Source organism: Sorex araneus, chromosome 2, assembly GCF_027595985.1.
Source record: "Sorex araneus isolate mSorAra2 chromosome 2, mSorAra2.pri, whole genome shotgun sequence".
In the NCBI taxonomy this organism is placed as follows: Eukaryota; Metazoa; Chordata; class Mammalia; order Eulipotyphla; family Soricidae; genus Sorex; species Sorex araneus.
In genome coordinates this window covers 60,186,172-60,207,603 of record NC_073303.1, presented here as the reverse complement: position 1 = coordinate 60,207,603, position 21,432 = coordinate 60,186,172, and the positions used below count along the sequence as shown (strand labels likewise).

Below are 21,432 nucleotides of genomic sequence, written 5' to 3'. Positions count from 1 at the left end.
CAGTCCTCCAGACTGTCTCTCCAGGTCAGAGAGCTGGTGTGTGCCAGAGCCCTTTATCTGACCATAAACTATTAAACATATAAGTCAACAAGGTTAAATTTAAGTAGAATTGGGTGATTTGTAAAATCGTTATTGTTTTCAAGTTTTAAATACTGTCATTGTCCTTTTTGATGTTCACTATCCAACGGACTTCTCCCTCCCTCCCTCCCTCTCTCCCTCCCTCCCTCTCTCCCTCCCTCCCTCTCTCCCTCCCTCCCTCTCTTCCTTCCTTCCTTCCTTCCTTCCTTCCTTCCTTCCTTCCTTCCTTCCTTCCTTCCTTCCTTCCTTCCTTCCTTCCTTCCTTCCTTCCTTCCTTCCTTCCTTCCTTCCTTCCTTCCTTCCTTCCCTCCCTTCTTCCCTCCTTCCTTCCTTCCCTCCCTTCTTCCCTCCTTCCCTCCCTCCTTTCTATCTCTCCTTCCTTCTTTCCTTCCTTCCCATGTTTAAAACATCGTTCTATTTGCCTTCTATGGTTCAGATAGTCTTATTTAGGACAAGAGTATAAAGTTGTAGAAAGGTTTGGGCATATGGTATAGGGAAATTGCTCATGTACTGATGATCTAGACAACTTCTTATATATAGTCTGGTATCACTGTTTCACTGTCATCCCATTGCTCATCAATTTTCTTGAGTGGACACCAGTAATGTCTCCATTGTGAGACTTATTGTTACTTTTTTGGGCATATTGAATACACCACGGGTAGCTTGCCGTGCTCTCTGAGAAGGATGGGGGAATTGAACCCAGGTTGGCTGCATGCAAGGCAAATGCCCTACCTGCTGTGCTATCGCTCCAGTAACATGACTGACCTGGGTTGGATTCCAAGCATCCTATATGGTCCTGTGAGCACCGCTAGGAGTAATTCCTGAGTGCGGAGCCAGGAGTAACCTCTGTGCATCGCCGGGTGTGACCCCTCAAAAAAACAACAACAAAAAGAAATCTACTTGAGTATTTACTGGACTGGAGTGATATAATCTGGTAGGGCTAAATAACGGGAATTTCATAGCATGTCCCATTTTGGGGGTATTATTTGGTTATACAATGCTATGCATAAGTAGTAATGAAAACTGGTAGGGTGATTGAAGTGGGTTCCAGTTGAAAAGAGAGAGAGAGAGAGAGAGAGAGAGAGAGAGAGAGAGAGAGAGAGAGAGAGAGGAAAGAGAGAGAGAGAAGAGAGAGAGAGAGAGGAGAGAGGAGAGAGGAGAGAGTATTCTAGATGCATAAAATTCTCGACCATTACAGGATTACCAGGGAGGGTGGGAAAAGCAGCCCTGGTTGGTGTCCGCTGACATTGTCCAATTTTAGATTTTGAGATTTAGTGACAGCATTACATCCACTTGAGATATCTTTGGAGCCAAAACTAACAAGTTACAGTTTTTACAGGAATAACTCAATTTCTACACTTAAGGAAAGAATTCAGTTGCACAAGTCCAGGATGTGGGTTATTTCCTTGAGAGTTAACTTGGGGCTTTTTGTTGGCCACAGACAAAATTAAGTTTGTAGCAACAATGTGCAGTGCTGCTGACAGGCGCGCTCAGCTGCCCTGCAGAGGTGCAGTGCGGCCAGTGATGGGCAGAGGCCAGGCGCTGGCTCGCATCTGTGCTGTGAGCTGAGGTTTCCTGCCTCACCTGACCTGCCATGATTTTAGAGAACCTAATTAGAGAGTCCCGGGCATGGTGAGGAATCTGGGAAATGTGTCCTGAAGTAAAGGGTTAAAGACGAGTGAAACGAATTCAGAGGCAGTGTTTGTTACAGCACTCTTCAAAAAACTTAGAAAATGGTGTTATGAGAGAGGGGAGCGGGGAGTGGGGAAATAAAAGTGCTTTTCTGATTGCTGTGAAGGAACTGGGTAAAAGTTTCGGAGAGCTTCAGTGAATTAATAAAAATATGTCTGTAGGAGATTTTTCTTTTTTTAAAAAAATACATTATTATTTATTTATTTTAATTTTTTTGCTTCACATCCAATGATGCTCAGGGGGGTCACTCCTGGCTCTGCTCTCAGGAATCACTCCTGGCATTGCTGGGGAACCATATGGGATGGCGGGGATTGAACCTGGGTTGACCCTGCATGGAAGGTAAATGCCCTACCCGCTGTGCTACGGCTCCAGTCCCAAGGTCATCACTATTTTTTTTTTAATTTTTGGGTCACACCTGGCGATGCACAGGGGTTACTTCTGGTTCTACACTCAGGAATTACCCCTGGCGGTGCTCAGGGGACCATATGGGATGCTGGGAATCGAACCTGGGTCGGCCATGTGCAAGGCAAATGTCCTACCCACTGTGCTATCGCTCCAGCCCCTATACAAGATTTTTCCAAATGTTAACCGTTATTCATTCAGCTCATGAAGAAGGTGCAGAATTGTTTACTTCCTTTCTGTCAGGGGCATTAGTCTCCGCATGAAAGTTCTTTCTGATTAGGAGAAGCTCTAATTCTCTGGCAGATGGGCCCCAGAACTCGCATCAGGCTACTTTCCACTCGATCATTTTGTTTTGTTTTTACTTTGATTTTTTTGTTAAGGGGCTATATTCTGGTTCAGAGCTTAGGAGTGACCTGCAGTGCTCCGGGACCTTCTGTGGTGTGGAGGGTTTGAACCAGGGTCCTGGCCACCACAGCTGCCTCTAAGGCAACGGCTTCTCTGTCTGGGGGCTTCTCTGTCTGGCACCTTGACTTGTTTTTTTGTAGCACCAACGCTAACTAAACCACTTGCTTCTTTGTTGTTTGCTGTGTAATCACGAAACAACTAGGAAGCCCGTGATTCTCTCTCGCTGCCTGCTTTCAGTGGTCTCGGGTCACTTCCCCACTGAGGACTGCCGATGGCATGGGGAGATGAAGGAGAAGATGAGGGCCAGGCTGCTTGGTGATCCGTTGCCATTTATTCCGTTCTCTTCAGGAGCCTGTTCCAGTCTTATTAAGCCCCTCATTCCCGTCTCCTGTCTCCCTCGCTCCCGTCTCTCCACGCTCCAACTCGACTGCAGCCTCGGTCTCTCTCTCTTCTCTCACTAACTCCCCACATTGTGGGTAGCAACCACACACCTAGGTCCATAGCACAATCAACATAACCAAGCCCTTCCTGATGGCCTTCAGCCAGGGGATCAGGCTCAAGGGCAAAATGCCACTTAGGGGGTTTTCTCTTTAAGATGTTAACTAAGTCCAATAACTTAACTAACATCTTAATGAACATCTTAATTCTACTTCTTAATATTAGTTACTTTGTATGGAACACAGTAAGAGATACATTAAGCTTGTAGGGTGACTCTCCTGGGGACATCTCGCTATAGACCTCAGACCTCAGACCAGATTAATCTTTCCTAACCCTAGCAGGGTCCTAATTTAGTTGTTACTTTTTGAATCATGACAGAATTTGTCCATGACCATGCTCTTAACCTATAGTTAAGTATTATGGCACTTTGGCCTGGCCCATTTCGATGCCAGGGTAGCTCACACCTTGCCCTGGGTCCATCCAGTCCCTCAGTGGGATCCTGATTTGGGGGATCTAAGAAGTAAGGGCAACGGAGGCTTAAGTCAAGAGAACAGATGCCCAGGAGTGAATATCTTTTGGAGTCAATTAACTCCCATGTTGCAAAAGCATAGTATTAACTGTCTTCCTGTGTCTATACAAAGAGAATATTGCTCTGAATTAACTATGCAAAGGACTTAAGGAGAAGAGAAAAACAACATTTACAAGTTAACAGAGTCTGATTAGGAGATAAGGGTGATTGACTGGTTGGGGAAGCAGAGCACAAAGAAAGAGATTACAAGTATACACAGAGGCGTGAGAGCACTGTGATGGGAGTAACCTAATGAGCTCCCCGTGGCAAGGCAGAAAGGATAAACCAATGTTATCCTACAATTGGTATCACTGCTCGACTACCAGTACTTGGGAAAGACAGGATCTTGCATGTCTTTTTCTCTCTAGAGTTCAGAGTACTCTAGGAGCAGCGTGGTGTCTGGTAAGTATGATTGAATTAACGAAATATTTACAGTGGGTATTGATACATTTCTCAAAGGTAACTTACTCCTGTGTCCTGGGGTTCCTGGAGCTTTGTGTATGATTTATGTTTCCTAGCACAAAGACGATGTTCTTGCCCTGGAGGGAGACTCCAGCTATTGGGTCTCTCAGACACTTTGATGAACCCGAAGGCCACCAAGACATTTCCTTTGCTCTCAGATCCCATCAATTCTACTCACTTCCTCTTAGATTTAACTTTGAAATCCTTCAAAATGTAAGGCTTGAAGTTTTTATAAAATCCTCTTCATCTTCTACATGTGGTATTATTTGGGTGGGGGGTATGGCCACACCCAGTGGTGCCCATGTGGTACTTCTGACTCTGAGCTCAGGAATCACTTCTGCTGGGCTCAGGGCGCCATGTATGGGACACAGGGGTTTGAACCCAGGTTGGCTGCGTGCAAGGCGAATGCTCTAGACACTGTACTATTGCTCCGGCCCCTCCATGTAGTATTCTAGATCAGGTAGCTCAAAATTTCCTGTAGCTGCCTTTTGCAGCTAGAAGGCCCGGGCGTTAGCCCATCATTCAGATCAAATGCCTCCTCCTGGACCACCGACCCATTTTGTGTCTTTCTCTGTTGAGCGATGTTGAATCAGAAAACCAGTTTTGGTTGCTAGCCATCTTGCTCCGTTTCCCCACATGGCTTTCCAAACTTGCCTTTTCCTTCTCCTCAAAACTCTTGCATCTCCCCTAGCAGGTGGTTTGTTTCATTGAGGAAAACGGACTCACAGTCAGGAATGGGCTTATCTGCCTGTCCCCTAATATGATAGTCCTCCTCTCTGCTAACCTCCATGGCCCCTCCTACCACTTGCTTTTTAAAATTTCTTTTTTAAATCTGAGACCGGCATTCACTTGTAATTCCCTTTGGGCTGGAAAGCAGCGGCCCTTCGGGGCTCCCGGTAGTTTGGAGATGAGGGTTGGCCCCTGGTGGTGCTCTGCAGACTGTGCTACACCAGGGATGGAACTCATGCCTCCTGCCTGTCCAGCTTGAGCCCTCGCCTGCCTCCCTGTTTCCAACCCGATTTGTATCCCCCCCCCCAAGTGCTACAACTGAGTCATATTCCTGACCCCTTGGGGACTCTGTCTTCATCTTCTAAATTTATTTGCAGGCCCACACCTGGGGTGCTGGGGGGCAGAGGCAGTGCTGGAGATTTGAATGGGCAGGAATGGGGTGAAGGAACTTGAAACACGGAGGCTGTATGCAAAGCAACCGCCTTAGCTGCCCCATCTAGCTTCATCTTAAAAGAGATTGATTCTGTTATGCCTCTCTTTAATACAATCTCACTCAACACAAGATCATCTTTATTAGCGCATATATATATATGTATATATATACACACACATACATATATATACACACACACACACACACACATACACACACACACACATATATTTCTGGGGGCAGAATCTAGCTTTCTCATCATTTCTTTTTTTTTTTCTTTTTTTGCTTTTTGGGTCACACCCGGCGATGCACAGGGGTTACTCCTGGCTCTGCACTCAGGAATCACCCCTGGCGGTGCTCAGGGGACCATATGGGATGCTGGGAATCGAACCCGGGTTGGCCACGTGCAAAGCAAACGCCCTACCCGCTATGCTACTGCTCCAAGCCCCTCTCTTCGCTTCTCGTGTCCTTTCATAGCAATCTTCTCCAGATAGCTGAGTCATGCTCCTCACTTCCACATTTTCCTCGACGGCCCACTTCAATTCCTCACTCTACACTTACTCCTTATTTTCAAGGTCACTAATGACTTTTATGTTGCTAAATCCAGTGGTTTGTCTCTGCTTTGACTTTACTGAACCTTCCTTTGGGATTCGACCCACATTTTGTTTATTAAAATAGCTTTCATTTTCTTCTTACTTGGTTTTTGAAACTATTGTTTGTCTCAGAAAGCCTGAGTCGGAGAATTTTGTAATGTATTTAGAACTTGCTCTCAGGAGAAACCTGCCCTGATGTGAGGGAAGCAGGACAGACCACAGGAGAAATTTATTCTCAGCCCTATACACCCTGACTTCTAGCATATGCCAAGGAGTTGGTCTTCTGCTGCATGAGCTGGAAGATGCAGGCAAGTCGAAATCTTCCTTTCTTTTTTTTTTTCTTTCTTTCTTTCTTTCTTTTTTTTTTTTTTTTTTTTTTTTTTTGCTTTTTGGGTCACACCCATGGATGCACAGGGGTCACTCCTCTACTCCTGGCTCTGCACTCAGGAATCACCACAACACCACAAACCCGGGTCGACCGCGTGCAAGGCAAACGCCCTACCTGCTGTGCTATCACTCCGGCTCCAGTCCCTGCCTTTCAAGGTGAGCTTCTCCCAGCTGGAGAGGCGGCTGCAGCAGGAAAGACTTTTGCCTTCCTGGGTTTGATACCTCTGGCCTGGGTTTGATCCCTGGCATGCTGTATGTTCCCCTCCCTCCGCCTCGGAATGATTCCTGACTACAGAACCACAAGTAAGACTGGTTCAAAAACATCATGAGACTAAAACAAACAAACAAACGAACAAAAAGTGAAGCTTCTCTCAGTAGGAAAGGAAATTCTACTGGAAGCGTAAAGGACAAAGTTCGTGCCAGGAAGACTCCACAGGAGACAAGCATTGATCACAGGTCAATAACGGGTTTTTGTTGTCATAGCAAATAGTGTCTGTCCGCTCTTCCCTTCACAAACCATCCCTTCTGCGCCTCTGCTAGGTGCTGGCCTCACCCCAGACGCTCATCAGTGCTGTTTTCCTCAGAATCTCCTGTGAAACATTTTACTTGACTGATCAAGACTCATGAATTTATCTAGTATTTGATCACAGTCAATAACTCAATTTAGCTTCAAATGGCCCATTTGACATGTCATTATCACGTGGTCTACAAGGCATCTTAATTTCACTTGGATAAAACAACGTTTAATCCCTTGTCTAGTCTTCCAAATTGCATTGTTCCTAGTTTTCCTCAGCTCCTGTGTTCCAAGATTCCTTTCTTAGCACTGTTCTTCTCTTTTTCTTTTAATTCCCCCTTTTCTGAGGCGGGGGCGGGGGTGGGAGGGGGTTAGGGGAGCACTCCAAGCCATGCTCAGGACTTACCCCTGGCTCTACGCTCGGGGATCACTCCTGGCAGGTCTCAAGACCATATAAGACGCAGGAATTGAACCTGAGTCAGCTGCATGCAAGGCGAATGCCCTCCCCGCCGTACAGTCAATCTGGCCGTGAGAGTTCTGCCTAAGTTTTTCTCAGCAGGTTTGGCACATTCTGATTGTATTTTGAAGTCCTTAATCCACGTGAATTAAGTTTTGTGCGTGGTGTGAAGTGTGGTTTCAGTTTCATTAATTTTTTTCCTACTGGCCATCCAGTTTTCCCAACATCATTTGTTGAAGAGTCTTTCTTGTTCCATTTCATGGGACCAACTCCCTTGTCATAGACTAACTGTCCAGAAATCAGAGGCTTTATCTTGGGACTCTATTTTGTTTCATTGGTCTGAGAGTCTTTTTTAAGTCCCTCAAGTTTTGATTACTATAGCTTTATGGTAAAGTCAGCACATACAATACTTTCCATCTTTTTTTCCCTCAAAATGACTTTGGTTCTCAAGAAAGTTTTATAATTCTGTATACATTTTTACTAGAACTGAAGTGATAGCACAGCAGGTAGGGCGTTTGCCCTGCCCATGGCCAACATGGGTTTGATTCCTCCGTCCCTCTCGGAGAGACTGGCAAGCTACCGAGAGTATCCTGCCTGCACGGCAGAACCTGGCAAGCTACCCGTGTTATATTTGATATGCCAAAAACAGTAGCAACAAGTCTCACAGTAGAGACATTACTGGCACCCGCTCAAGCAAATTGATGAACAACGGGACGACAGTGCTACATACATTTTTAGTAGAGTTTGTTCTAAGTTCTTTAAGAACATCTCTCACAAATCAAGGTCATCTGTTTTCTGTGGTAGGGCTCAGTTTGCCTCCAGCTTGGAGTCAGGTTGAAACTCCTACTGGACCACCTGTGCTGGTTGCGGGTGACACAGTATCTGGGGCATCTCTTGTCCACAGCTTAGCTCTCTTCTATCCCCCTGTGACTGCAGTGTAAACTGGAGAGGAAGAGGGACTCTGATTTGCAGGTCTACCTGGGCAGGACGTGCCACTGCTGTGAGGGAACTATTACACTTTTTCTTTGAATCTTTTTAATTTTTTAAAATTGAATCACTGTGAGATTCACAGTTACAAAGTTGTTTATTATTGTGTTTCAGTCTTAGTGCTCCAGCGCCCATTCCTTCACCAGTGTACACTGACCGCCAACAACGTCCCCAGTTTCCCTCCCACCTGCCTGTGGCCTGCCTCTAAGGCAGACTCTCTCTCTCTCTCTCTCCCTCCCTCCCACTTTGTGCATTATAATTTGTAATACACGTATCAACAGGTGAGCATGTGTATCGCTTTACCGCCTCTCAGCACTCAGTTCTTGTCCAGAGTGATCATTTCCAACTATCGCTGTCATCGTGGCCGCTTCTCTCTTCCTACTGCCCTTCCCAACAACTTGTAGTAAGCTCCCAACCATGGACCAGTCCTCCTGGCCCTTGTTTCTACCTTCTTCGGTATAATTCTCATTATATATGTGTATGTAAATATGTATGTATATATGTACTTTAATATCCCCCAAATGACCCAGCGTCAGGGCCTGGCTTGGTACTCAAGATCCCCCATCTTGGTGCCTCCCTCGCCCCCACCCCCTCTCCCCCCAGTTTATCCCTGCCTGCCAAATGGAAAAGTAAGTGGAAGGCCCTAGCCAGCACACTTGTCCCATCCAGCACTGGTTTGGGCACTGAGGCAAGGATGGGGGTGGGGTGGGCCCTTTGGCATTCCGTGTGACAATGGTCTCTGTGTGGAAATGTGAGGTTCCTGGACTGTGGGCCCACAATGCATATTTTTAAAATAAAAATTGATTTAGGTGCCAAAGAGATAGTACAGTAGGTAAAGCTTGCTTTGATGCGGCTGACCCAGGTTCAATCCCCAGCATCCCATATTGTCCTTCAAGCACTCCAGAAGTGATCCCCCAGTATAGAGCCAAGAGTAACCCTGAGCATTGCTGGGTGTGGCCCCAAACCAACCAACCAAACAAACAAACAAAACAACCCCCCTCAATTGATTAAGCTGCTTCCTTAGACATGTAGAGATATATTCATTGACCCCCCCCCCCCGAGACCTGGTTCTAGATATATTTCTAAGTATCAGAAAAATCAACATTTAAAAACCTCATATTTGAGCTAAACATTTAAAACCTCATTTTAGAGCCAAAGCTCATTTTAGAGCCAAACTTGATTATATGTTGTTTATTTGCTATGTCACGAAATCGTTTTATGTACTTAAGTTACATTCCTAGATTTTTATTTTTTATTTTTTTGCTTTTTGGGTCACACCCGGCGATGTACAGGGGTTACTCCTGGCTCTGCACTCAGGAATAAGTCCTCCTGGCGGGGCTCGGGGGACCAGGTGGTATGCTGGGAATTGAACCTGTGTTGGCCGCGTGCAAGGCAAATGCCCTACCCTCTGTGCTATCCCTCCAGCCCACATTCCTAGATTTTTAAAATAAGATCACTGTCACTGTATCATCACTGTCATCCTGTTGCTCATCGATTTGCTCGAGTGGGCACCAGTAACATCTCCATTGTGAGACTTGTTGCTAGTGTTTTTGGCATATCGAATATGCCACGGGTAGCTTGTCAGGCTCTGTCGTGCGGGCGAGATACTCTCGGTAGCTTGCCAGGCTCTCCGAGAGGGGCAGAGGAATCGAACCCAGGTTGGCCACATGCAAGGCAAAAGCCCTACCCACTGTGCTATCACTCTAGCCCTTAAAATAAAACACAGTGACAAAAATATAACTCACAGAAGAGAATTTTCAAATATCTGAAAAGCATATGGTAAGGGAAAATAAAAAATTCCTCACCTTGTTGCTTGTTTTTTAGCAAGCATACTGATATTTTTGTTTTGGACTAACTTTTGAAGAGATGTTTACATAGCTGATAACTTAGGAATTATAGATAATGTTCCCCTAGAACTAAGGGCAGGCACACTTATTGCCCTTTACAAAAGATTGAGGTTTCCTAAGCGAGGTTCTTCTGTAATACAACCCGTAGCACACACTGTAACCATCTGTTTCTGTTTGCAATGCTGGTATGAAGGTCGAATTATTGTGGACATTGCTATTTCTGTGATAATAACTTGTCCTTTGTCCTTTTCCCAGGGGTCTCGTGCTTTCTTCCAGTATGCCTGACACTGTGTTAACTGTTTGCTTTCAAGTTGGGCAAAATCTTGAATATTTTGCAACTTCTGGCACTCATATTTCTCATAATTTGTTCCCAGAGGTCTTTCTTAACACTGGTTGGCAGTTGTGAACTTTCTTTTAGGTACAAACAAAATAATACCTCCTTTTTTGGAAAAGAAATTTCAAATAATTACTATCATAGGCAAATCGGATCCCTCAAACATGCTCAAATTTAATTCTCTATGACCTATAACTATGCTAGGTCATACGTGAAGGGAAATTCAGGGGACTGGAAAAATGAAAATTAAGGTCAGCTGACGTTGAGATGAAGAACTGATCCTCTATTATCCGATGGGCCCACTGTATTTCAGAAGGTCATTAAATTGAAGAGTGTCAGAGTGTATGATTGAGAATGACTGAGCCAGCCACTGCTGGATTTGAGAAGGAAAGAGGGGCTGGACATCAAGGAACATGGACAGCGTCTAAAACCTGAGAAAGGCAAGAAACCCTCTTTCTAGAGCCTAGAGAAAGAAACACATCCCTCTCAATACCTTGACGTTAGTTCCGATGTCTTATTTGAGAAATCTAGATTTTCCCTCCATTTCTAGTGTCTCCAGAGCTGGAGGATAATACACTGCATTAGGGGTGTGCTCTTCCCTGGGTCCCATGTCACTGCCAGAAGTGCTTCAGTGCCACCAGAGATACTTCTGGCATTGCCTGGGTATCGATTTATGGTCCCAGATATCAAACCGCAGAGACTCTCTCTCTCTCTCTCTCTCTCTCTCTCTCTCTCTCTCTCTCTCTCACACACACACACACACACACACACATACACACACAAGTTATTTGCTCACCCATTTGAATCACATCTCTGATTCTTTTTTTTTTTTTTTACACCTCTGATTCTTGTGTTATTTTAGGCCACTAAATTTGTGGCCATTGGTTGTAACTAAAATTGGAATAGTTATAGACACTGGATGATCTTTTCACCATAATGATTTTTGGAGTTTGTCTTTGTTTTGTAGGTTACACCCAGTGTTGCTCAGGGTTACTCCCAGCTCTGTGCTCATCAGTCACGTGACTCCCAGCTCTGTCTCAGCAGTTACACTACTCCCAGCTCTGTGCTCAACAGTCACTCCCTGTGGTACTCAGTAAGGTTCATACCATCCTAGGGATCAAACTAGGCCTTCTGTATACAAAGATTACACTTAACTCTTTTGAGCTCTCGCTCCAACCCAATATGAAGACTTTCAAAATTTTTTCTTGCAACAGAATAAGGCCTCTAACATAGTAGATGGATTTTACTTATGTATTGTATTTTATGCTATGCGTAATTGTAGTTCTCAGAGAAAAACATGCACAGAAGCAAAACTTGTCCATGAATTCTTATTCTTTATAGTAACTTAAATCATTAATATACATCAGGTCAAATACCACTTAAATATAAATTTTAAATTTTCTCAGCTTTCTTGTTAATTGTTGACCTTGTCTTATGTATTTTAATTTGTCAAACCCCATGACACTGAACTTAGTCCTATATGAAGTTCCTCCCAATGGGAGGAGTTCTTTTTCCGTTCTCTTCTAATTTCCAGTCAACTTTTTCACTTTCCAAAAAAAAAAAAGCAAACAATATAGCTTTTCATATTAATGAAATTAATATCTTGGGTGGGCTGGAGCAATAGCACAGCTGTAGGGCTTTTGCCTTGCATGAGGCCGACTCAGGTTTGATTGCTCCACCCGTCTTGGAGAGCCCAGCAAGCTACTGAGAGTATCCCACCTGCATGGTAGAGCCTGGCAAGCTATCCGTGGCGTATTTGATATGCCAAAAACAGTAACAACAAGTCTCACAATGAGACATTACTGGTGCCCACTCAAGCAGATCGATGAGCAATGGGATGACAGTGACAGTGAATATTTTGGGTATGGGATTGGAAATGAAATGGATAAATTTTGTTTATAAGTGAAAAATGATATCTGTTGGGAAGTACAATCCCAGTAAACTGGCAGGTCTGGATTTGATCCTCAGCATCCATCCCATGGTCCCCTGGTCCTCAGCATCCATCCCATGGTTCCCTGATCCTCAGCATCCATCCCGTGGTCCCCTGAGCACTGCCCAGAGCATTGTACACTACAGATTGGGAACAATCCTGTACCAGTGATTATTGGATTACATCCTAAGGGAGAATCTAAATCCCTTTCTAGGTAGTTCTTCCTCTGACTAATCTGTCCCTAGTCGTGCAGGTGCTCCCTGCAGGGCACATCTTCTGTACAAAGCATGTGAAGTGTTTCACTTTCAAACTTTGTGATCACGCAGAGTGACAGTGAAACTGACCCCAGCCCTCTGTTCACTCCTTCTCATTTCACGGACTAGAACAGTCTTCCTGACCTAAAGGGAAAGCTTGGATGGGAACACATCATATACTTGGCAATATTTTTTATTTCAAAAATCTGACCCTTTTTCTGATCTTTAATGCTTTTCAGTCTCCTGGTTACCATATTAGCCCTGAGTGGGTTGAGTGAACTTGAACGGTGCTTTTCAGCATCCTTGGCATGCTTTAGGCAACAATATAATGGAGTTCAAGTGCTTTCGTTAAAAAGTAGTTTGTAATTTAATTAACAGTGAATATGAAATTTAAATTTTATTTATAAATTTTGTTTTAGGCATATGTGACATATGTGAAATAATTATTTAAGATATGTTAATGTTTAGGTTACATGGATCTCAGAAAAGGAGTTTAATTTTTTTTTTATTTGAAGGTAAATAATAGATGAGTGTATTCAATCTCTTTATGTTTGCAGCTGAGAACACTAAATCTGGGACATAACTGCTTAAGCGAAGTTCCAGGAGTGATTAAATACCTCACTTCCCTGAAGCAGCTCCAGTTATTTGAAAATAGCATTCAAAACTTTACAAATGAAGCATGTGGTAAGTTATTCAAAGAATAGCAATGTCAAAGTAATCTAATATTTAATAACATAGGAATAAAATATAAACACAGTTTACATGACTTAATCTTTGGTGGAGATATTCACACCCCACTCTTAATATTAAGAAAATTTCAGGGAGCCGGAGAGTTAAATGAGCTGAGCATGTGCTTTCCATGGAGGAGGCCGAGGTCTAATCCTCAGAATTCCATGTTCCCCCCAGGAACTTCCAGGAGCAACTGCCAAGTACAAAATCAAGAGTAGCCCCTAAGCACTGCCCAAAGAAATGAATAAGTAGGGGTTGGAGCTGTAGTACAGCGGGTAGGGCGTTTGCCTTGCATGCTGACAACCCAGGTTCGATATCCAGCATCCCACTGGGTCCCCTAAGCACCACCGAGAATAATTCCTGAGTGCAGAGACAGGAGTAACTCCTGAGCATCACTGGGTGTGACCCAAAAAGCAAAATCAAACAAACAAACAAACAAACAAACAAACAAACAAACCCACTAATAAGCAAATAAATAACATTACAGTATGTTTAAGGGAAGGGACTCACACTCACTTCTTTTCTTTTTAAATTATATATTTTTGTTTTTAGACCATTCCGTGCAGTGCACTGGTTTTACAGCAGATTACTCCTGGTTTTGGGTTTAGGAATGATCACTGGCTTTGCTCAGGGGACCATATGTGGGGCCAGGGATTGAGCTGGGTTAGCCACATGCAAGGCATGCCCTTTAACCTCTGAATTAGTTGCTCCTGTAAGGGACAAGGTTTTAAAAGAAATTTTTAAGATAATATACCCTTTTTCTTCAACTGATGCATTTCTTCACATGTAGGCCTATGAAAACCAGTATCACTGTTAGTAAATTTTCCCCTTTCACAATCAGTGTTTATTTAGACTATAGAATGAAAAAGTCCTGTTTGAGGACTAGAGAGTAAATTAGTTGAAAATCAAACAAATAAAATTTGTTGTTAGATATTTATTCATAATCTTTGGTCATGATGCTGTTTAAATTGATTTGGGAAGAATCTCTCAAGAATAGATAGGAAACAATAAGTGTCTTTCTTTTATTTGTGTTTTCCTTAATTAGTGATTTATCTATTCAAGGTGATACTCTTCCCATTAAGTGTAGAGTAGGTGTGAGGACAGAAATCAGGAAAAAATATCCAGGTGATAACATTTATTGACATAACATCATTTATAAAATCATGTGTTTTAGGCATACGATATTATAATTTGACAAAGGTATATACTTCATGATCACCGAAAGAATTTCTGAGGTTCTCCATTCCTGTACAATGACCCCCTTATTGTATTCACTCCCACTTATTTCAGGAAACCAACCATCCATTCTCTGGACCCAGGAAGTTTTATAGTTTAATTCATGCAAGTTACTTTATCACTCTCTTACTTTATTCCCAGTGGCAAGATCAAAGATACATTTGGGAATTTGTAAGCTTCTAGAAAGTTTTGGGTACTATGTATAATCATTGGCATCATCAAGCAGCATATAAGAGTTTTATGTATGGCACACTATGTTTGGGTATTTTGAGGATTTTTTAAATACCACAAATGTGCTCTACTACCATCTCTTTAAAGTATTTTGAAATCATGTTTTCTGGAGAAATATTTTTTTTTCTTTTTGGGTCACACCCAGCGATGCACAGGGCTTACTTCTGGCTCTGCACTCAGGAATCACCCCTGGTGGTGCTCAGGGGACCATATGGAATGCTGGGAATTGAACCTGGGTCGGCCTCGTGCAAGGCAAACGCCCTACCTGCTGTGCTATTGCTCCAGCCCCAAAATATTTTTTTTGATATAAGAATGGTAAACACTTACTGAAACAATTGCATTATATATGTTATATATAAATGTCATCTATATTATCACATTAGATATAAAATTATATGTATAAATTATATGTATATAAATGACTCAGGGTCAATTAACATTGAATTAGAAAGGAAACAGTTTACACATAAGAAAAAATTAACGGTATACAGACAGATAATACTATTTTATGAACCATACAGACTGGGGAAATTTATGTAAACTATATACATACATTGTATGTATACATTGTACTTCGTATATATAAATGATTTTTAGCATACTCTACCATGATCATTTAGAGTTCTGTAAGAGTTTTTCCCTTGGGCTTCTCATATTTTGAGATTTTCAAAAAATAATCTGCTCAGAGTGCCCTTTACTGTATCTAGATTCTGCATTTTTTTGATTCCGGCTGTTGAATTTTAAAAATTCTAATTTTTGTGACTGACATCACTTTTACTCTTTGTCAGATGCTGACCAGCCAAGCGTGAAGGTAGTTTGGTCCCAGGGAGTTGAACATTGTCTGGGGTGTACTATATGACACTGTTTTTCCGGCCGGTGCGGATTGGACAGGTGGTCCTGTGTCTCCGGCGGGGTCAGTTTGAGTCTCTCGCTTGAGGAGGATGGTGGAGAGTAACGCAGTTTGCTTGATTCCAGAGAATCGCTTGAAGTGAGCAGAGCTATGGGCTGACCTGGGCTCACAAGCACACTGGCTGTTTTGGCGTCCCGATAAACAAAGTTGACTGAAGCGTCAAAATTTGCAAATCAGGGGAATTCAGAATCTGAGTTTCTGCCCCTCACTGTCTGTTTTGCAAAGGAAAGCTTAGCCACACTGCACTCACGTCCCTGCGATGGCAGTGGGCATGAACTGGAGGAAGGGCCGCTGCCCCCTTCCGAAGGCCTGAGTGCAGCTGGACAGACCTGCACCAGGTTCACTGTCTCCAGCCCTGCTCAGTGCCCTCAGGGCTTTGACTCATACTACCTTGGCTAAGGTAATCATCTCCGTGTGAGAACCATGTTTGTGGGCACAATGGGGGTGCAGGATGGTTAATAAAACATGGAATAGGGGGGGAAGTTTCTCTTCAAAAGGGAAATTATCAGTATTGAGACAGAGGGAGAGAGGAGGGAGGGAGGGAGGGAGGGAGAGGGAGAAAGGGAGGGAGGGAGAGCAAGGGAGAGAGGGAGGGAGGGAGAGCAAGGGAGAGAGGGAGGGAGGGAGAGCAAGGGAGAGAGGGAGGGAGGGAGAAGGTGGAGGGAGAAGGTGAAGGAGGGTGAGGGACAGGGAGAGCGAGGGAGAAGGAGAGGGAGAGCGTGAGGGACAGGGAGAGGGAGAGAGAGGAGAGAGAGAGAGAGAGGGAGAAAGAGAGAAGACTGGGGGCTGGAGCAATAGCACAGCGGGTAGGGCGTTTGCCTTGCACGTGGCCTACCTGGGTTCGATTCCCAGCTTCCCATATGGTCCCCTGAGCATCGCCAGGGGTAATTCCTGAGTGAGAGCCAGGAGTAACCCCTGTGCATCACAGGGTGTGATCCAAAAAAAAGCAAAAAAAAAAAAAAAAGAAAGAAAGAGAGGAGACTGATGAGAGAAAGAGAAAGGGGAGAGAAAAATTCAGAGGGGAGAAAGAGAAAAAGAGAAAACGCACCGGAAGCCATAATAAGAAACTAAATTCTGTGTCCCACAGACATTCCCAGAGAACACATAAATTCTCTGCCTTCTGGTGCCCTTCAGTGTTTGATCCCAGTCATAGTATGCCTGGCTGGACACTGTCCTCAGGGAGCAAGGCTTAGCTTTGTAAATTTGTATGAAATCCCCTTTTCTTACTTGAGTCCAGTTGGAAGTTTGTCATCTACAGCCCAAAGAGCCTTTACGGAAGCAAGCAGGAAAACAAAGACACATGAAAAATGCCTGAAATGACTTCTTTTTTCTAACAGCTATCGTCACTAAAATTGTTTTCCAACAGATGGCTTACAAAATTTGAACCTGCTTAATTTGAACAACAACAAGCTCACCCTTATTCCTGAAGAAATTAAAAGGTAATTTGGTTTATAGTGAAACTTGGTCACCCCTCCCCTCTCCCCTCTCCTCATCCCCCCAGCCTCTCCCCACTGCCCTTCATCTCCTTACTAGATATTTCTGCTTGGCTTAAAGTCCCTGTGACATTTTTCCTCAAAGGGGCCTCCGAAGGACTGAGGTGGGTTGCTCATCCAAAGCTGCAGAATCCTTTAACACATTTCTGAGAAGGATGATTGGAGAATCTCAGTGTAAAAGCGCGAATTTGACACTTGAAGTTCTCAAACTAATTGTGCTATTGAATTCCCAGCTCTGGGGTTCTTGGGCCTTACTCAGTTAAAGAATAGGGAGCATTGCATTTATTTTATATGAATATCAACCTGCGTTGGATTTCTCCGCCCCCCTTGGAGAGCCCGGCAAGCTATGGAGAGTATCCCGCCCACACGGCAGAGCCTGGCAAGCTCTCCATGGTGTATTCCATATGCCAAAAACAGTAACAACAAGTCTCACAATGGAGACGTTACTGGTGCCTGCTTCAGCAAATCGATGAGCAATGGGATGACAGTGATCATAAACAATTTTCAGCGTTGTGGAAGAGGTAATATAAAAGCAAAGAATTTAAAACCTAGATGCCATTTTCATTAAATAAATTAAAAAAAGGGAAATTCTCCACATTGTACGATCATTAACCCCCCCAATTCTGTATTTTCTTATCCTGCACATCCACAGATGGGCCGTTAATAGTGCCTTTCTGGAGCCAGCCGAGAGCCTTGTCCTCTTGCAGGCAAAACACCCTCCTGGGCTTTTCCTCTGACAGATGGAGAGAGAACTCTACTCACATTTACTTAGGAGACTCTCTTTATTGCCTGCTGAACAGAAACAGATGTTTAACAGACTAAAAGCATCCAGATTTTTAAAAGGAGGAGGAGGCGATGCTCTGAACTGTTCTCAAGAAAGGGATTTCTGCAGCACCTGAAGTTTACTCCAATTCCCATTTCTCCACCTGGACCTCTTGATAAATGTATTATATGTCCCAAACTGGTCTTCACAGAGGACATAATGTCTTTAAGTCAGAGTACCTATAGAAAACATTTGGAGTCAATATCATTTCTGTAGAAGGGAATTTTTTTTATCACAATGAAAATGCCAATAATGATCTGCTTGCTGTTTCATGAATTCAGTTGAATCAGTTCATGTCTGATTACACAATGAATCAAAGGATACCTTAGAAGTTCTGGCAAAATGGATGGGGAAAATAAATCAGCCAATGAGAAGCATGCTTCTGCATGTTCAAGCTCTGGGTTCAATCTCCAGTACCTCATGATCCCCTAACACTGGGAATGACCCCTGAGCACTGGGAGGGGAGGGCTCCCAAATGCACAAACAAAATAGAAACCTGGCAAAATACTTCAAGTGGTATCTTGTTGCAGCTAATTTTGGAACACTGGGCAAAGTGTTTTTAACATCTTGGCTCTTAGTTTTCTCATCTTTATTTATTTATTATTTATTTATTTATTTATTTTTGCTTTTTGGGTCACACCTGGCAATGCACAGGGGTTACTCCTGGCTCTGCACTCAAGAATTACCCCTGGCCGTGCTCAGGGGACCATATGGGATGCTGGGAACCGAACCCAGGTGGGCCGCTTGCAAGGCAAACACCCTACCCGCTGTGCTATCTCTCCAGCTCAGTTTTCTCATCTTTAAAAGGAAGAATTTTGAGTCAATGAGTTTCAATGCCCATGCAGCTGAACTATGCGGCGATACCACAATTTAGTAAAAATAGTTCTTTTTAGAGTGGAAAGCACAATATTCAATGAGTCATATAAATTTAAGTGGATATTTTAGGAATGTAAAGCCTTTCTTGAAAAAGTAGGATTGCGAAATATATAGGTTCATGTTATCTTATAGCTCATTCCGACTTCTTGGTATTCTCTGTGTCTCCTTGGAAGCTGACCAGTTACCTCGTCAAGAAGGATTACATTTCCTGACCTGAGAAAGGTTTTCATATTTCTGTACCCATATGTCTTCACTTTAAAATTAGGCTACTTGCGTGCGTTCTTTATGTCTCTTGAAGGTTATATGAGTTAACCCATCAAAGATAATTAGAGCTGAACCTGAAACGTACTGTTTCAATGCAAGCTGGATGGATGCTTGCACCCCTGTTATGGTTTCACTCACTTTTGTTCCCAACTTTCGTTACTTCTTGTTACAAAAAAATTGACTTATTGCTTCATTGGAAAACGCAGTGACATGCGCAGTGAGCATGCGCGTGGCTCAGCATCCTTCTCCTACTCTGCCATCAAGGAAGCAACAGAGGTAGTGGACAGGTTCATCCAAGGGCGAGCTGGTAGGGAGCTTGGGAGAATGATCACGCCAGCTCTAAGTGGACGTTTGATTTCCTTTTGGTTGAATCTTGTGTCTTATTTCTCAGCTTGATTGGGACAGGCAGAAAGGCGTTAGGGCGATTGGTTTACTTCATCTCTAGAAAGTGGGTTCATGGATAGGAGAGGGGTTTCCTCAAAACAGCTGTTTGATGAGCCGAGGGCACAACCTCAGTAAGAGAGGAATGTGTGGGCATTTTGAGGGCAGTCTCTCCGGAAGAGAGGGGCAGAGGAAGTGACAAGCCCATCAGAATGACCTTTTTCCAAATTCACCAATTAGTGAAGTTACTCTCGGCCTCAGGGGAGAAGGCGAACAAGTGTCTTCTGTTTTTCTCTCTGGAGAGTATTTATTCTTTTGACTCTGTGAAACGGACACAATGACAGGTGTTTCTGTGCTCAGGGATCACTCCTGGAGGTGCTCGAGGAACCCCATGTGGTGATGGATTGAACTCGGGATCAGTTAAGGGTAAGACAAATGCGCTCCAAGTTGTACTATTGCTCCAGCCCCATGTGTTTCAGTCTTTTCAGTACAAGTCCTGAGGGGCCTGGAAAGTGGCTCAAGTGCCTCTTTACTTTCAGAAGCCCCTGTCTGAGCGTTATCCGGAGTGGCCCTAAACACTGTTGCACATGACTTCCCCAAACTAGAACAAAACCAGCTCCCTATTTCATTGAAAAAGTTGGGTTCACTTAATTCCTCCTTTCAGTTTATTTATCTTGCCATAAATAGATGTTAAGTTGAATTTATCCTAGCCCCTGGTCTTGATATTTTTATTAAGATTAATCATATTTTAATTAATCTCAGGGACCTTCTGATTGGTTTGGTTCTGCTTGGGACTCTTTGGGCTTCTTCTATGAGTGTGAGTCCATACTCAGATTGGGGAAAGTCTTGGAAGTTCTTGAAATTAAGAAATTTCTTCTACCTAAGCTGCTGCTTCTTTTTTTTTTTTTTTTGTCACACCCGGCCATGCACTGAGGAATTCCTTCTGGTGGTGCTAGGGGACCACATGAGATGCTGGGAATCAAACCCGGTCAGCCATGTGCAAGGAAAACACCCTACCCTCTGTGCTATTGCTCCAGTCCTGCTAAGCTGCTTCTTTGGTTTCTCTTTCCATGCTTTCTGGGAACCCTATAATTTGAATACTGTTTTCGTGAGGCTGTCCCAGAGATCTCCAATTATTTCTTTATTGTTTTGTTTCCTTTCTTCCATACATCATGATTGGTTTCCTCTGTTTGTGAGCCTGGTGGATGCATTCCTCTGCTTCTGTAAGTCAGCCGTTTGTCCCCTACAGTGTGCTTTTCAGCTCTCCACTGTGCCCTTCAGCTCCCTGACTGATACCCTCCTATTATTTTCTTCAACTTGCTGGACAGCCTAGCCATCTTCCCTGGGAATACTTCATTGGCGACATCTCATAGCTCTTGTGTGCTTGGGGTCCTTCCCAATATCTTTTTTTTTTTTAAGATACGGTACATTCTACTTTATACAACATGGGCATATTTAGCATATATTATTTTGCAGACATAATTTGGGATGCTAGAAACACATATTTTAAATTATGGGCAGAACTTAGCTATACCTCTCAGCTTATTGGCTCCAAATTAAATTCTATCTTAACTTTTTTCAGGACATCTGCACATCAGGACAAATAATCTTTTCTATATCACTTGTTTTTCTCCACTTTTCTGGACAACTAACTTTATTTATTTATTTATTTATTAAATTTATTTTATTGAATCACCATGCAGAAAGTTACAAAGTTCTCAGGCTTATGACTCAGTTGTACAATGCTCAAACACCCGTCCCTTCACCAGTGCCCATATTCCACCACCAATAAAAACAAAAACAAAACAAAAACAAAACAAACAACAAAAAAAACCCAGTATACATCCCACCCCTCACCCCCCAAACCCCCCCTGCGTGACTGATAATTTCACTTCCTTTTCTCTTTACCTTGATTACATTCCAGATTTCAACACAAAACTCACTATTGTTGTTGGAGTTTCAACACAGACTCACTATTT

The 21,432-nt window shown here is 43.4% G+C and overlaps 1 protein-coding gene across 2 annotated transcripts in view; it reads left to right on the top strand.

Annotated features, from left to right (window-relative positions):
• The window catches only part of LRRC69 (leucine rich repeat containing 69), an 86,598-nt gene that overhangs the window by 9,758 nt on the left and 55,408 nt on the right, over positions 1–21,432 (top strand). Inside the window, exons 2-3 of one of the 2 annotated variants that reach the window (XM_004602351.1) lie at positions 13,068–13,194; positions 16,983–17,055. The exons of the other annotated variant lie outside the window; for it this stretch is intronic. Coding sequence (XP_004602408.1) covers positions 13,068–13,194; positions 16,983–17,055 — 200 coding nt within the window. The remainder of the gene's footprint in view (positions 1–13,067; positions 13,195–16,982; positions 17,056–21,432) is intronic. 2 annotated transcript variants of the gene reach the window in all.